The 15,901-nt window shown below is 45.6% G+C and overlaps 1 protein-coding gene across 1 annotated transcript in view; it reads right to left on the reverse strand.

The window, feature by feature from the left end:
* Nucleotides 1-15,901, reverse strand: part of COL5A1 (collagen type V alpha 1 chain) — a 376,227-nt gene that overhangs the window by 139,705 nt on the left and 220,621 nt on the right. Inside the window, 4 exon segments of the mRNA XM_030207658.1 lie at nt 767-811; nt 5,384-5,437; nt 7,102-7,146; nt 10,182-10,235. Coding sequence (XP_030063518.1) covers nt 767-811; nt 5,384-5,437; nt 7,102-7,146; nt 10,182-10,235 — 198 coding nt within the window.

The following is a 15,901-nucleotide window of genomic DNA, read 5'->3' on the forward strand; positions in this document are numbered from 1 at the left end:
TGAGGTGACGGTAAGGGTTCCCACACTAACCTGGCGGTAACCGGACAGCACACAGAACTGCCTGATTACCGCTGGGTGCACACCAGTACTACAAAAAATAAATATATTTTTGTAGCGCCGGATATAATGGCATGCTGGGGTGGGAACTACCGCCGGGTTGCTGTGGTAGGCCAGCGGTAGCTTCTTTTTAGCAAGCAGTAAGCCCGCATTGGCCTTACCACTGCTTTGTAAAAATGGCCCTTAGATTGTAAGCCTTCTGGGGACAGGAAAATATCTACTGCACCTTGCTTTGAGCTGTTACTGAAAAGGCAGGAGGTAAATCCAAATAAATAAAAAGTGGCTAGATATAGGGACCATGTTTGCAGAGTTCTGGAATTAGCTCTTGGGTATGAAGGCTCTTGCTACCATGACTAGGCCAATGCAATTCAGAAGGAGGAAATATTCTTTTCACTCAATGAATAGTTAAGCTGTGGAATTCATTGCCAGAGGATGTGGTAATAGTGGTTAGCATATCTGGGTTTTAAAAAGGTTTGAACAAGTTCCTGGAGGAAAAGTCCACAGTCTGCTATTGAGATGGACATGGGGGAATCTTGCTACTATTTGGGTTTCTGCCAGGTACTTGTGACCTGGATTGGCCACTATTGGAAGCAGGATACTGGTCTAGATGGACCATTGGTCTGACCCAGTATGGCTGTTCTTATGAGATATAATACATGGAGATGAAGGGCAGGGAGAGATAGAGTAGTATTTTCCTGTAAACACTTACCACATTACCCTTGGGACCAACTGGACCATCCATACCAGACACACCCTGGAGAAGAAGCAGACAATTCAAACTATTAAACCACATTTTAATAAATTTCAGGGATTAGCTGGGGGAAAACTTGAATGTATATAGCAAAATTTATCACACACACAGAGGCGCTTTGGATGTTGGGCCGCTACAAGCAAGAAATCAAATACAAGCAATAACCTAGAAGACTTGTTTGGTTAAAACCTTCATTCCCAACCACGGCATTATCATTTCCTTTTCCTGATCGATGACTGAAAGAATGAACAGGCCAGAGAGAAGATTTAAACAGCTTTGCTTTCTGCATTCCCAATGACAGCCCTACATATTGTGCAGAAAGTGCCTACTGGGTAAAACAGCAAGACTAAGCAAACGTCTTCGAAACATCAACTTGATTGCATTTAGTTTTATTGTTTCCTGTCTGGATCATATTCTTGCTCTTCTTGCCTAGTCTAATATATGTTATTTGGGGTCAATATTTATACCCAGCAGTGGATCTACAGAGACTGGTTATTCTGATCTGCATGGTTTTATCTCTGATTTAAATAATAACCTTGCCCTAGGTCTCCCTCCAGCTGTATGTCTTATTGCACTCACCTGGTGCCTTCACAGGAGCATGTTAAAGACCACTATAGCAATGCCTCATTTACTTAGACTCTTAAGGTCAATATTTCAAAGAATTCAGTCACCTAATTGAGGGACCCTTTTACTAAACCGCGTAGGCATCACCGTGTGTCAATTCGGAGTTACCGCCCGGCTACCGCATGGCCCATGCAGTAATTTCATTTTTGACATGCGTCCGCTACGTGCACCAGAAAATATATTTTATTTTCTGTCACGCAGTGAAATTCAGGTGATAACTCCAACGTGACGTGTGTAGGCAATTACCACATGGTTAACGCGAGAGACCTTACCGCTAAGTAGAAAGGTCTCAGACCCAAAGTGGACGCACGCCAGTTTTTATTTTGCCGCACATCCATTTTTTTTCAAAAATTTTAAAAAGGTCTTTTTTACAGGTGCGCTGAAAAATGGATCTGCGCGCGTCCATAACACGCACCTACACTAACGCAGCCCATTTTTCAGCACGCCTTTGTAAAAGGACCCCTAAGATGGAGATATTCAAAGGTTACTGTGCTTGCAGCATTTCTTTTAGACTGGTTTTAGGCAGTCTAAATGCAATGCTATTGTGCGGCCAATGCACAGAGGCTTTTGGCCACTGCTTTACCGTGCATGGAAGCAGTGACCGAAAGCCCCATGCTAATGAGCTTGCTAGTATTAAAATGAGTTCATTAGTGATTCTGTACAATGCACAGAGAAACGGCACATGGAAAATCCATGCCCCAATGACTAAAATCTACCAATAGCTCTGAAGTTGTCAGTAGGTTTTCGTTATTAGGGCAGAGTGACTAGTACAGCCCTCTCTGCCCAGGATTTCTGATGGAGCATGAAAGTGAGGACATATGAAGGCAGAAGGCTGTGCTGTTGCACCTGTCAGAATCACCTTCAGTGACTGCTGGAAGGAAGGAGACCCGCAGTAACCACGGGGATGGGGACAGGGACAGAGCCCACGGGGACAGAGCCTGAGAGGATGGGGGCAAACTTTGTCCCAATGTTACTTTCTACTTTGAAGCCTGTTAATGAACTGGACTGTTATTTATGTTTGATTGATGCAGATGACAATATTTTTATTTTGGGGAAAAAAAAGCTAACATGTTGGCCACAGCTAGCAAAATTTGCATGGGGGATCCTGTACATCCTGCTACCAGCACATCTTCTAAGAAGACATCTTCTATTGTAGGAGGGACAAAAGCTATGGAATTAAGGCAGAAGGATCTTGGATAGTTGGGGAAGTATGGAAGATCGTTAATGAAATTTGTAAAATGGATAAAGGGCTGAAAGACTGGTGTAGACCCATCCTGGTGACACTACTAAATGGAGATCTGATGAACTATGCAAACTACAGGATGATAGTGCTAATCCTACACCCATGCAAAATAGTGTTGAACGTTCTACAGGAGAGACAAGAGAAATGCACTTGAGGGAAACTCAAGAAAGGAATAAGGAGGCTTTAGAAGAAACAGAAATACTATTCAATAAATATTGATGCATCAACTAATTGCTGAATGAATGCTGAATGGGCCCCGGGCAGAAAAATTGAAATTGGTCTCCTATAACATCATTGCTCCTAAATGCACACTCCCAAAATAGGGGGGATGGGGGGGGGGGCACAAGGATGCACATTTCTTAAAGCTGACATTTTACAATTAATACATTCAGAAAAAAAATAATTTTTTTCTACATTTGTTGCCTGATCATTGCTTTGGTCAAGGTGTCTCTCTTCTGCTTTTCCCTGTTTTTTTCTTAACTCTCTCCAATGTCCCCTGTCCTTTTGATGTTTCTTCTCTGTCTATATCCAGCATTCATTTTTTTATGTGCCCCTACCTGTCCTGTACAGCATCTGCTCTCTGTGTCCTTGTGCCTATCTTCTCCCCATGTTCAGCATCTCTTCTCTGTGTCCCTTTCCCTCCCTTTGTATCCAGTTTTGCCCCTTGTGCCCCTGACCCTGTTCCATCCAAGGCTATCATCTCTTCTGGGTCCCTATCCGTCCCCATGTCCAGCTTCTCTCTTTGCTTCCTCCTGCACCCCATCCCAGCTCCATTCCCCCTGGCCTCCACAGCTGCAGCAGGGATCGTGGCAAAGACAGCCTGAAAGCCACTGCAGTAGCTGGCGGGGCCTTTCCTCTTCTGTATTCTTCCTCTTTGATGTCACTTCCTGTAGGCAGGATGTGGCAGAGGAAAGGCCCTGCCAAACAGTGTGTCGGCTTTCAGTCTGTCTCTGCCATAATCCCAGATGCAGCACATGAAGGTCCAGCAGGGAGAGGGGAGAGCAATGCTGCAGGGGGAGGGGGAATCAGGTGCGCGCAGCTTCAGGCAGCCCCTACCATTGGGTGGCCCTGAGCATTTTGCTGAGCTCGCTTAATGGTAACTAAGCCCCTGCTACCACTGCTTCACTGACTTTAAGAAGGCATTCAATTCGATATGGCATGGACTGTGGGGTTCAGGGTCACATATGCTAAACACCAGAGAAACTGATCATGGCAATGAGAATTTTATAAAAATATCAAAGATGGCTGTAAAATCCAAGAAAGGATTGAGTAAATGGGTATGAGCAACAATAAGCAGTAGACAAACAGATACAACGTCTCCACTGTACTTGTAATAATCCTGGAGAAAATAAAGGGAAAAATTGAAGTGCTAGAGCATGGCGGTGATACAGGAAAAGCACATTACGGACTTGTGATTTGCAGATGATATAGATCTGTTGTCAAAAGCAGAGGACCACCTGCAAATGTAATTGACACATAATACATCAGGCTGGCAAAGAGTTTGGAGTTCACATCAACAGAAATAAGGCAAAAGTGATGACAACGGGTAATGACAATATGGCGCAGGAATTCACAGAAGGCGAGATGTTGGAATGTGGACCAATTCATACACCTGGGAAATGTGATAACCAAAGGTAATGGCTATAGCAAGGAAATATGAAGCTTTTCTGAGCCTGAGCACAATATGGAAGAGCAAGAACATTAATAACCAAACTGCGAATTCTTGATGCATGTGTGGTGTCAATATTGCTATACATAGGTGAGTCTTGGATTCTAAAAAAAGCAGAGACTGTGTAGTTGAATGTGTTTAAATTGACACGCTAGAGGAAAATAAGAAGAAGAAGATGGAGGGATATAGTGAGCAACAAAGATCCGAGAGGATTTGAACAGGAAAGTAACAGTTGTGGACAAAACCAAAGCTAGGAAACTCGGTATTTTTGGACAAATCTGTAACACGGTGGATGATAAGTTGATAAAAACAGTGATGCTTGAAAGAGCTGAAAGAGTGAGGATAAGAGGAAGACTGAAAAGACGATGGCTGGATGATATTCAGGAGTGGACTAGACTCGACATCCAAAGTGTAGTACAAATGGCTCAGAACAGGGACTATGAAGTGCAATGATAATGATAGCTAAGACCTACAGAGACCTACAGAGACCTACAGAGATAAAGTGACATGTCTGAAGGGCAAAGCTGGGATTAGATCTAAGGCATGAGGAAGCAAAATGTCTTGAACAATGCTCGGAAAATGTGCCATATTCTAACCTGATTTGCTACTTTAAAAAAAAAAAGGCTAAAGAAAAAGATCCAATTAAAATTATGGAAAAGGCTATAGTTCTTCCATTTAACTTTCTTGCTATACATGTGAACATTTCACACCAGTTTTAAGGCCTTAAGACAATCCATTTTTGCCATTTCATGCTGGTTTGAAAATGATTTCCAAACTGCCTGGATCAGAATGATAAATGAGGGTTATGCTATTGATTTTTTAAACAATTTCGTGCTATCAAGGGTTTATTTGTTTTGATGAAATTTCAACAGTATTTTTATACTTTCCTGAATACATTTAAGATTTTGAGAGACAGGCACATGAAACACCTCAACAACATTGCACACCCAAGTGCCTAAGTGGGACACAGACAGCAGACTGTGCATTTTCAACCTGATGATTGACAGGTATCACGTGCAATAAATCCCACATAACTTACAGGTGGTCCAGGAGGGCCGGAAGGTCCTTTTGGTCCAAGCAAACCACGAGTTCCCTGCAGAAAAGAAGCAGATTTAAAATCTTTATTTCTTAAGGCACTCCTGCGACAAGACATTCTGCAATCAAAGTGATGTAGGCAGACATATTGCTTAATATGATTTTCTAGCACAGGGAGCTGGTTGTCCAAAGCACATTTCTCATTTGTTAAGAAGAATACAAAGTAGCTACATCCAGAATGAGGATATAACCCTATTTACAGCTTGAGCCCTTACCGCCACCCACTGACCTAGCAGTAAGGGCCTACGTGCTACACAAGCAGCAGCAGCAGCCATGCAGCGTGCGCCGACATGGGCACACTGCTGGTTACCAATTGGAACACCCCTGCAGTAGAAAATAGAACATTAATTTCTACTGTGGGATTCAGTGCGCGCCAAAATCAGAATTATCCTTAGGCAGCCTTTATACAAAGGCACGTGACGGCTACCGCACGGGTAGTATGCACCCAATCATTACCACCATCGAGGTAGTGCATGCACCCGGTGGTAATTCCGATTTTGGCATGCACTGAATCTCACAGAAGAAAATACATTTCTATTTTCCACCACGGGGCCATTCCCAGTGGTTACTGGAGGAACACCCACGTTGGCGCTCACTGCATAGTTACCACGTGGGTAGCACATGAGTCCTTACTGCTATGTCAATGGGTGGTGGTAAGGGCTCAGGCCATAAATAGGCGTGTGCTAGTTTTAATATTAGCATAGGCCTATTTCCTAGCCCATTAAAAAATAGCCTTTTTCCCAGCTGTGGTAACATAAATGGTCCAGTGTATGCTTAAAAGACATGCCCACACTACCACAGGCCACTTTTTACCGTGCCTTTGTAAAAGGACCCCTTAGGGTTCTATTTACTAAGGTACGCTAATATTTTTAGCATGCGCTAAAAATTAGCGTGCGATAACACTAGAGACACCCATAGGAACATATAGGTGTCTCTAGCATTAGCGTGCGCTACTTTTTAGTGCACACTAAAAACGCTAGCATGCCTACAGTGCAGCTTAGTAAACAATGCCCTTATAGAATACTTTAACTTAAGCCCATATCGCCTGAATTTAGTTGTGAGCATTTACACTAGTTCTATGGCTAAACATGTGCATGCATATTTACCCACTAATGCTAATACTCTATGCAGGAAAGTAGGCATCTAATTGTAGATACCTCTTTATAAAATTGCTATTTATGGAACTGAAAGTTTACTCAACGAAGTCTAATATTACGCTTCATGCAAACCTGTGAACTGTTGCATTAAATTATCAGTATTCATGCATTTGTTGCACTTGTATAACGAGCAAGCAGAAGCTGCAAGTGATGCAGTCAAAGCTGCCCCCCCCCCACACTCATCATCAAACTGGTGTAAGATGATACCCCCCCCCAACACGATTATCAAGAGATCAGTATACAGATTTGTATGCTGCCTGCCTATCCAGCAGAGTAAAACACTGCAGAAATGTTCTTTTCACCTGTCAAGATGCATAATTAAACTTGGGAATGTGTGAACATGATACTTTAGAAGTATTAGTGCTGGCCGGTCAAATCACATTTGGTCTGTTTGTCCAACAACATGCCTCTCAGGATAACAGTCTCATGGCTATGAACATTTTATTTCTATAATCCAAAGTGGCTTTTCCATGAAACCGTTTAAATCGATATAAAGAGAACTTACAGGTTCACCAGGTAATCCTCTTGGTCCTACTTCTCCATCATCGCCCTAGGAGTGGAGGGAGAAAAACGTGTGGTTATTTAAAGCTATTCTTCTCACACACTGGAATAGGACAGAAACACCCCCCACCCCCACCCCGCCGTACTGCATGTAACAAGGATTTCTTGAGCCTGAGCACAAGGTTCAGTTCTACCTAAGCAGCAGACCACACATACTGGAAGAGTATGAGGACATACCAAGATCCACCACTCAGCACAGCAGCAGATGTCCTCAGGCAAAAAAATATGTATGTATATTAATGCTTTCATGCAATCTCTTTGTTTAAAATGGCACGGAGAAGATGAAGCTATTCCTGAGCCCGTCAATGCTTTCCCAGAGCCAGAAACAAACCCTCATCCTAGTGTGGTGTTTTCTCTCATTATCTTTTTAGCTGGGAGGAGGACCTTCTATTTCACTGTGAGTTAAATTTCCAAAGGTGACCAGTTCTGTGCATAGGTGAAAGGTTTTAGATGATTAAATTCCTGTGTCCTGAAAATTGTTCCTACTTTCTTTTTGTTGTAGTCACCTACCCTGAAATTCTATAAACGGTGCTTAAAACTGCAGGTGCAAATTTAGGTGTGCAACAAATATGTGCATGCAATTTAATTGATTAATGAGCCAATTAGCATCAATAATTGAGTGCTATAATCAATTATTTGCGCCGATTGGCCTTAATTGAAATTTATGTGCACAGTTTTAGTTGCATGGATCCATGTGCAAAATTTTATGCGTGCCTCTGAAAAGGGGGCACAGCCATGGAACTCTCCTGGACGGATCAGGGGCATTCCTAGAATTTATGTGTGCTGTTAAAAAATAAAAGGGGATCTGCACCTAATTTAGACCCAAGGATTTACACCAGGGTTTACTTGGTGTAAATCCTCACATCCAAAGTTAGGCACTAACCCCTACATGCTATATAATTTGGCCAAAGTACACGCACAACTTAATTGATTAACAAGCCAATCAGCGCTGATAATTGGCACTTAACTAATTAGCAGCACTAATTGGCTTTAATTAGAATTTATGAGCATAATGTTCTAGGCATATTCTATCGAAGCAAACACCCACAGAAGGTGAGCTCTCCACAGGAAAACCAATAGGGTAAAACAAACAGTGGATCCAACAAAAAGTCCTCTCACAATGAGTGTCTTCAACCACGTGTCGGGTCAGTTGTGCCATTGTGAATAAAGACCTTGTTCAGGAAGACACTCATTGTGAGAGGACTTTTTGTTGGATCCACTCTTTGTTTTAACCTAGGCATATTCTATAACATGGTGCATGTAAATTCTAATGTGCATAGACATAAAAGGGGCATGGCCATGGATGTGGAATAGGCGGGTCATGAGTGTTTCAAAAAACTTTACACACTATTATGGAATACACCCGATCTGCGTCTAAGTTAGGTGCAGGTACTTAGGCCTGGTTTTAAGTGGCCTAAATGGGTGCACCTAAACTTTAGTCACAAGAACGGCTCATGCGCATATTCTATAAAGTACGCCTAACTTTAGGTGTACTTTATAGAATCACACTAAGCACGCATTTTTTGTGTCAATTCTTCAGGTGCTACTTATAGAATTTGTCTGTAAGTGTATTCTATAAACAGCACCTAACTTTCAGTGCCGATTACAGAATAGCGCTCATTGCATTATTTCCCGGCACCGATTTTTCAATGCTATTTATAGAACCTGGTCCCTAAGGAGTAATTCTTTAAAAAATTGCCTAAAGTATGTGTGCTGTGTGAAGTCTATAATGGCAATTACATATGTAATTACTATTAGAGAATATTAACATAAATCCAGAGTTACATGCCTAGCTTTAGGCACAAGCACTTACACTAGCTCAATGGCTGGTGTTAATGCTCACACCTAACTGCTATCAATTACGCATGTAACTGACAACATTCTAGAACCCTTAGTGCATAAGTGCTAGTTATGCCTCTACGCACCTATGCTTCTCCCACATCCACACACCCCCTAGCAGTTCTGTGCTAAATAAATTACATATTAACTGGCCAATATTCAGCCCTATTTAACTGTGGCTCCTGGCTGGTTAAAGAAAACTTTGGGATCCTTTTACTAAGGCAATCTAACAGATTTAGCATGCACTTACAATTAGCGTGCGCTAAATGATAAGATGCCCATAGGAATATAATAGATAGCTTAGCATTTAGCTTGCACTAATAGCTAGTGAATGCTAAATCTATTAGCACGCCTTAGTAAAAGGCTATCTGCAAATATTCAGTAGGAGATAGCTGGTTATCTCCCATTTAATATTCACAGTCAGTGCATAGCAGCTATCTGCGAATATTCAGTGCTTTGCTGGTTGATGCACATCGTTACAAAATATGCTTAGCGAGCTGTGTGCAAAAATTCTAATCAGTGACAATTAGTGCTCATTACTGCTTAAGAGCGGTTATGAGCGCTCATTAGCTTGTTAATCTTGTTAAATTACATGTATTCTTATAAAATCTGTGCTGATTTTGGCGCTCATATCTTGGCGTGCTATATAGAATCCGGGGGTAAGCGCTGACCACAAATATTCAGCAGGAGATAGCCAGCTAACCCCTGCTGAATATTCGCAGATTGCCAGTTAAGTGCTATTTAACAGACCAGAAGCCAGTCCTGGCCAGTGAAACAGCACTGAATATCGAGGTGAATTGAATTATCAGGTATCTGTGTTCCTATTTTAGCAGTAATCTAACAAATAAATGTTATAAACGTATAGTCATCTATCTAATTGTGTCATGTGGCTAATACCTTGGGCAGAGAGAAAACAAAACCTGTGCCACAAGAATATTGCACTCTGTGACCCTGCAACACATGGGGCTGGCCAGAGAGATTTCTCTTGTCTTTTGCTGGAGTCTGAATTACTTTAATGAATATACGATTTGCTCAAAATCAGAAGTCAAGTCTCCTGTGTATGGAAGAAAAGGTAATGCGCAATCCATAATCATTTCACATATAATCTATCTCAGACTCTGTACAAGTACATGCTGAAAAATAGGTTTAGTGAGCCATTGAGACTAGAAACATAACTGCACTTACCCTTTCACCATCATCTCCAGGAGATCCCGGAGGTCCTGAAGGACCTGGATCACCCTAGAAAAGAAAGAGCAGGTTAGCATGTGATGTATCCCACCGGACCTACTGCAATACTGTAAAGGATAGCTGAAAATTAGAGCGTTTTTGTGTACAGCTTCTTTTTGTTGGGTATTTTTTAAGGCAAAAGTGCAACACCTCCTTGAATCTAACTGTTGCTGGAACACCTCCTGTGTTCCACAGGTAAATGTGCTTAACTGCTTACAAGGTGGAAAGAACCAATTTCTACCACTAAGAATCAGCATAAAGGCTTTTTGGAGGAGCAGCCTAATAGTGTATTAGGCTTTGATCCTGGCGACCTGGGTTCAAGTCTCACTGCAGCTTCTTGTGATCTTGGACAAGTCACTTAACTCTCTATTGCCCCAGGTACAAAAACTTAGATTGTGAGCCCTCTAGGGACAGAGAAAGTACCTGCATATAATGTGTACAGTGCTATGTACATCTAGTAGTGAAATAGAAATTATTAGTAGTAGTAGCAGTATCTAGCCAGGTAACTAAGGAGTGACTCAGAAATTGTAGCCTGCTTAGTGGTTAAAAGCATGTACACACTTTCAGCTGGATTTAAAAGAGATGTTCCCAGGGGTGTGATTAGTTTGGGACAGGAAACTACATACACAGAATTGAATTTTCAAATGTATGTGCATTGTTTTACCTTAATGCCACTAACCACAGAAACAACAGGGGCAGTACCCAGGTTTCTCTATACCTGCATGTTCTGTAGCCAGTTTTCAAAAGGAAACCAGACCTTGCACCTTGTTGAGCAACAGATCATTACCCCTTTGAAACACAATAACTAAGCACACCTGGGACGTACCCCTTTGGGCATGTAAGTGCAGAGGAAAGGAACACATAAGCATATAAGTCTTAAGTGCTATTCTATAAGGGTGGGCGTAAGTCCTATACCCCTGAATTCTATAAAAGTCGCTAAACATTACAAATGCAAATTTGGGTGTGTGCACAATTTAATCGAATAATGTGCTAATTAGCACAGATAACTGGTTTAACAAGCAGTTATTGGCACTAATTAGATTTAGTTAGAATATACACAGGTAAATTTAAGCGCGGGATCTGTGACTAAATTTTAAATGCGAGTTCAAAAAGGGGGCACAAAAATGGGAGGGTCATGGGCAGAATGGGGGTATTCCTTAAATTTACATGGGCAGTTATAGAAGGTAAAATTATGTATCATACCTGATAATTTTCTTTCCATTAATCATAGCTGATCAATCCATAGACTGGTGGGTTGTGTCCATCTACCAGCAGGTGGAGATAGAGAGCAAACTTTTGCCTCCCTATATGTGGTCATGTGCTGCCGGAAACTCCTCAGTATGTCGATATCAAAGCTCCATCCGCAGGACTCAGCACTTAGAGAATTACACCCACAAAGGGACACTCTGCCCAGCTCACCACCGCCGAAACGGGGGAGGGGAATTAACCCAGCTCATCCCCACACAAGTGGGGGAGGGGAATCCGTCCAGCTCATCCCCGAGGAGCGGGGGAGGGACACCACACCCGCCGATGCGGGGGGATCTGGCTTATCCTGCAACCGTGGGAGGAGCTGACTGACCCTAACACCGCCGAAGCGGGAGGGGTACAAAGCTGCCCTACAGCCGCACGAAGCGGGAGGGAGTGCCGGCAGAATTTAAATCTCAATCCAGCCCCGTAAAACGGAGGGGAGAGGAATGCAGCAGCTCACTGTAACACAAACTCGTCTCAACTCTTGAAGAATCCAAGTGAAAAAACTTGAACACGAAGTCTTTCTGAATTAACTGAAGACTAAACTTGAACCTGAAATGCAACCAGAATAAAAACAGTACAGATATCTGGGAGGGGCTATGGATTGATCAGCTATGATTAATGGAAAGAAAATTATCAGGTATGATACATAATTTTACCTTCCATATCATCAAGCTGATCAATCCATAGACTGGTGGGATGTACCGAAGCAGTACTCACCCAGGGCGGGACATTGAAATCCCTGACCTCAACACTGAAGCTCCAAACCGGGCCTCCGCCCGTGCAGCCACAGTCAAGCGGTAATGCTTGGAGAATGTATGAGCCGAAGCCCAAGTTGCCGCCTTGCATATCTCTTCCAAGGAGACGGACCCGGCCTCTGCCATCGAGGCCGCCTGAGCTCTAGTAGAGTGAGCCTTCAGCTGGATAGGCGGCACCTTCCCCGCGGCCACATAAGCAGCTGCAATGGCTTCCTTGACCCATCTTGCCACTGTAGGCTTAGCAGCCTGCAGACCCTTACGAGGACCTGCAAACAGGACAAACAGATGATCCGATTTCCGGAACTCATTGGTCACTTCCAAGTATCTGATGATGACTCATCTCACATCCAGATATTTAAGAGCAGAGTACTCTTCTGGGTAGTCCTCCCTACGAAAGGAAGGGAGACAGAGCTGCTGATTCACATGGAAGCGAGAAACAATCTTGGGCAGGAAGGAAGGCACTGTGCGAATAGTCACTCCTGCCTCAGTGAACTGCAGAAAGGGCTCTCGACATGAGAGCGCCTGGAGCTCGGAAACTCTTCTGGCTGAAGTGATAGCCACCAAAAAGACTGCTTTCAACGTCAGGTCTTTCAGAGATGCCCTCGACAAGGGTTCAAAAGGCGGCTTCTGCAATGCTCTTAGCACCAGGTTGAGATTCCACGCAGGCACCACTGAGTGCAGAGGAGGGCGCAGGTGATTAACTCCCTTGAGAAAGCGCACCACATCTGGCTGCGAAGCCAGGGAAGCACCCTTCAGGCGGCCCCTGAAGCAAGACAGAGCCGCTACCTGGACTTTAGGGAACTGAGCGACAGGCCTTTCTCCAGACCTTCTTGCAGGAACGCCAACACTGAAGAAATTGGAGCAGTGAAGGGAGAAAGTGAGCCTGCTTCACACCACGCTGCAAATATACGCCAAACCCTGGCGTAAGCAGTAGAAGTAGAGCGCTTCCTCGCTCTCAGCATAGTGGCGATGACCTTGTCTGAGAAGCCCTTCTTTCTCAGACGCTGCCGCTCAATAGCCAGGCCGTAAGACCAAAGGGGGAGGGATCCTCCATCACCACGGGACCCTGATGTAACAGGCCCTGCTCCACTGGCAGCCGCAGAGGATCGTCGACTGAGAGCCTGATCAAGTCCGCATACCAGGGACGTCTGGGCCAATCCGGACCCACCAGGATTACCCTGCCGGGATGCTTTGCCACCCGGTCTAGCACCCTGCCCAACATGGGCCAGGGCGGGAACACATAGAGAAGCTCTTGAGTCGGCCACTGTTGGAGAAGAGCATCTACTCCCAGGGATCGAGGGTCCCGTCCTCTGCTGAAAAAGCGCGGCACTTGGCAATTGGCCGATGACGCCATCAGATCTAGGCTCGGCTGGCCCCAGCGCTTCGTGATGTCCAAGAACGCCTGAGCAGATAGCTGCCACTCTCCAGGCTCCAAGGTATGGCGACTGAGAAAGTCCGCCTTGACATTCATGACTCCGGCAATGTGGGCCGCTGACAGCTGCTCCAGGTTCGCTTCTGCCCACCGGCATAGATTCATAGCCTCCTTGGCTAGAGGGGCGCTCTTGGTACCTCCCTGGCGGTTGACATAGGCCACAGCCATGGCATTGTCCGACAGGACCCATACCGGCTTCAACACCAGTACCGGGATGAACTCCAAAAGCGCCAACCGAATGGCTCTGAGTTCCAGGAGGTTGATAGACCACTTTGCCTCTGCAGGAGACCAGAGCCCCTGCGCTGTCCTTCCCAAGCAGTGGGCTCCCCAGCCCGACAAAGAGGCGTCCGTCGTGACGACAATCCACTCCGGGGTCACCAGAGGCATTCCCGCAGACAACTTGTCTGTCTGCATCCACCAGCTCAGCGCCTTGAACACTGCTGGGTCCAAGGGAAGGCGCACAGCATAATCCTCCGACATCGGAGTCCAGCGCTGCAGCAGAGAGTGTTGTAGTGGTCTCATATGAGCCCTGGCCCAGGGCACTACTTCCATCGTGGCCGTCATAGAGCCCAACAGCTGCACATAGTCCCAAGCCCGAAGAGGAGAGGCTACTAGGAACTGGTCCACCTGAGCCTGAAGCTTGACAATCCGATTGTCTGGCAGGAACACTCTGCCCACTTGGGTGTCGAATCGAACTCCCAGATACTCCAGGGACTGAGTCGGGCGCAGCTGGCTTTTCTCCCAGTTGATGATCCATCCCAGGGAGCTCAAAAGAGCAACTACCCGGTCCACAGCTTTGCCGCACTCTGCATAAGAGGGGGCTCGGATCAACCAGTCGTCCAGATAAGGATGGACTTGTACTCCTTCCTTTCGCAGGAAGGCCGCGATGACCACCATTACTTTGGAAAAGGTCCGCGGAGCAGTAGCCAACCCGAACGGGAGGGCTCTGAACTGGAAGTGTCGGCCCAGGACTGCAAAACGCAGAAAGCGTTGATGAGGAGGCCAGATGGGAATATGCAAGTACGCTTCCTTGATGTCCAAGGATGCCAGGTACTCCCCTGCCTTCACTGCCGCTATAACAGAGCGGAGAGTCTCCAAGCGAAAGTGCCGCACTTTCAAGGCCCGATTGACCCCTTTGAGGTCGAGGATAGGCCGGACAGAACCTCCTTTCTTTGGTACCACAAAGTAAATGGAGTAACGCCCCTTGCCAAGCTGACTTTCTGGCACCGGAACGACCGCATCCAGGCGGATCAGATTGTCCAAAGTCTGCTGCACTGCCACAGCTTTGACCGGAGACTTGCAGGGAGAGAGTACAAACCCGTCTCTTAAGGGTCGGCAGAACTCTAGCTTGTAGCCGTCTCTGATGACTTCCAGCACCCAAGCGTCTGAAGTTATTGTGGTCCACTCGCCCAGAAACGAGGACAGCCGTCCTCCAATCTGCACTGGGGCGTGGACCAAGGCCCCGTCATTGGGCACGAGACCCTGGGGGAGGACCGGAGGGAGCACCTCCGGGACGGCGGTCTCTGCGAAAGGAATGCTGCTTGGGGGAGAAATTCCTCTTAAAGGAAGAGGGGGCAGAGGAACCCGACCTGCCCGGGCGGTACCGACGGGCTTCCTGAAACCGTCCTCTGGAGGTACCGGGACGAGTACTAGCCCGAGCCCTGACCTCTGGTAACTTCTTGCCCTTAGACGTGCCGAGATCAGTCACGATTTTGTCCAGCTCGACCCCAAAGAGCAGCTTGCCTTTAAAAGGCAATCTAGCCAGGCGGGATTTAGAGGCGTGGTCAGCAGACCAATGTTTCAGCCAAAGCCACCGCCGCGCAGAGATTGTCTGAGCCATGCCTTTAGCTGAGGCCCTCAAGACATCATACAGCAAGTCTGCCAAATAGGCTAAGCCCGATTCCAGGGCCGGCCAATCAGCCCTCAAGGAATGATCCGAGGGGGAAGCCCGCTGCACCATAGTCAGGCACGCCCTGGCCACATAGGAGCCGCAAACTGAGGCCTGCAAACTTAAAGCAGCCGCCTCAAAGGACGACCTTAAGGCCGCCTCCAATCTTCTGTCTTGGGCGTCCTTTAGGGCCGTGCCACCTTCCACCGGCAACGCCGTTTTCTTAGTCACCGCAGTGATTAAAGAATCCACGGTAGGCCACAGATAGGCCTCACGTTCACTTTCAGTCAAAGGATAGAGGCGGGACATACAGTGGTGGAAATAAGTATTTGATCCCTTGCTGATTTTGTAA

This window comes from Microcaecilia unicolor, chromosome 6 (genome assembly GCF_901765095.1).
Source record: "Microcaecilia unicolor chromosome 6, aMicUni1.1, whole genome shotgun sequence".
In the NCBI taxonomy this organism is placed as follows: domain Eukaryota; kingdom Metazoa; phylum Chordata; class Amphibia; order Gymnophiona; family Siphonopidae; genus Microcaecilia; species Microcaecilia unicolor.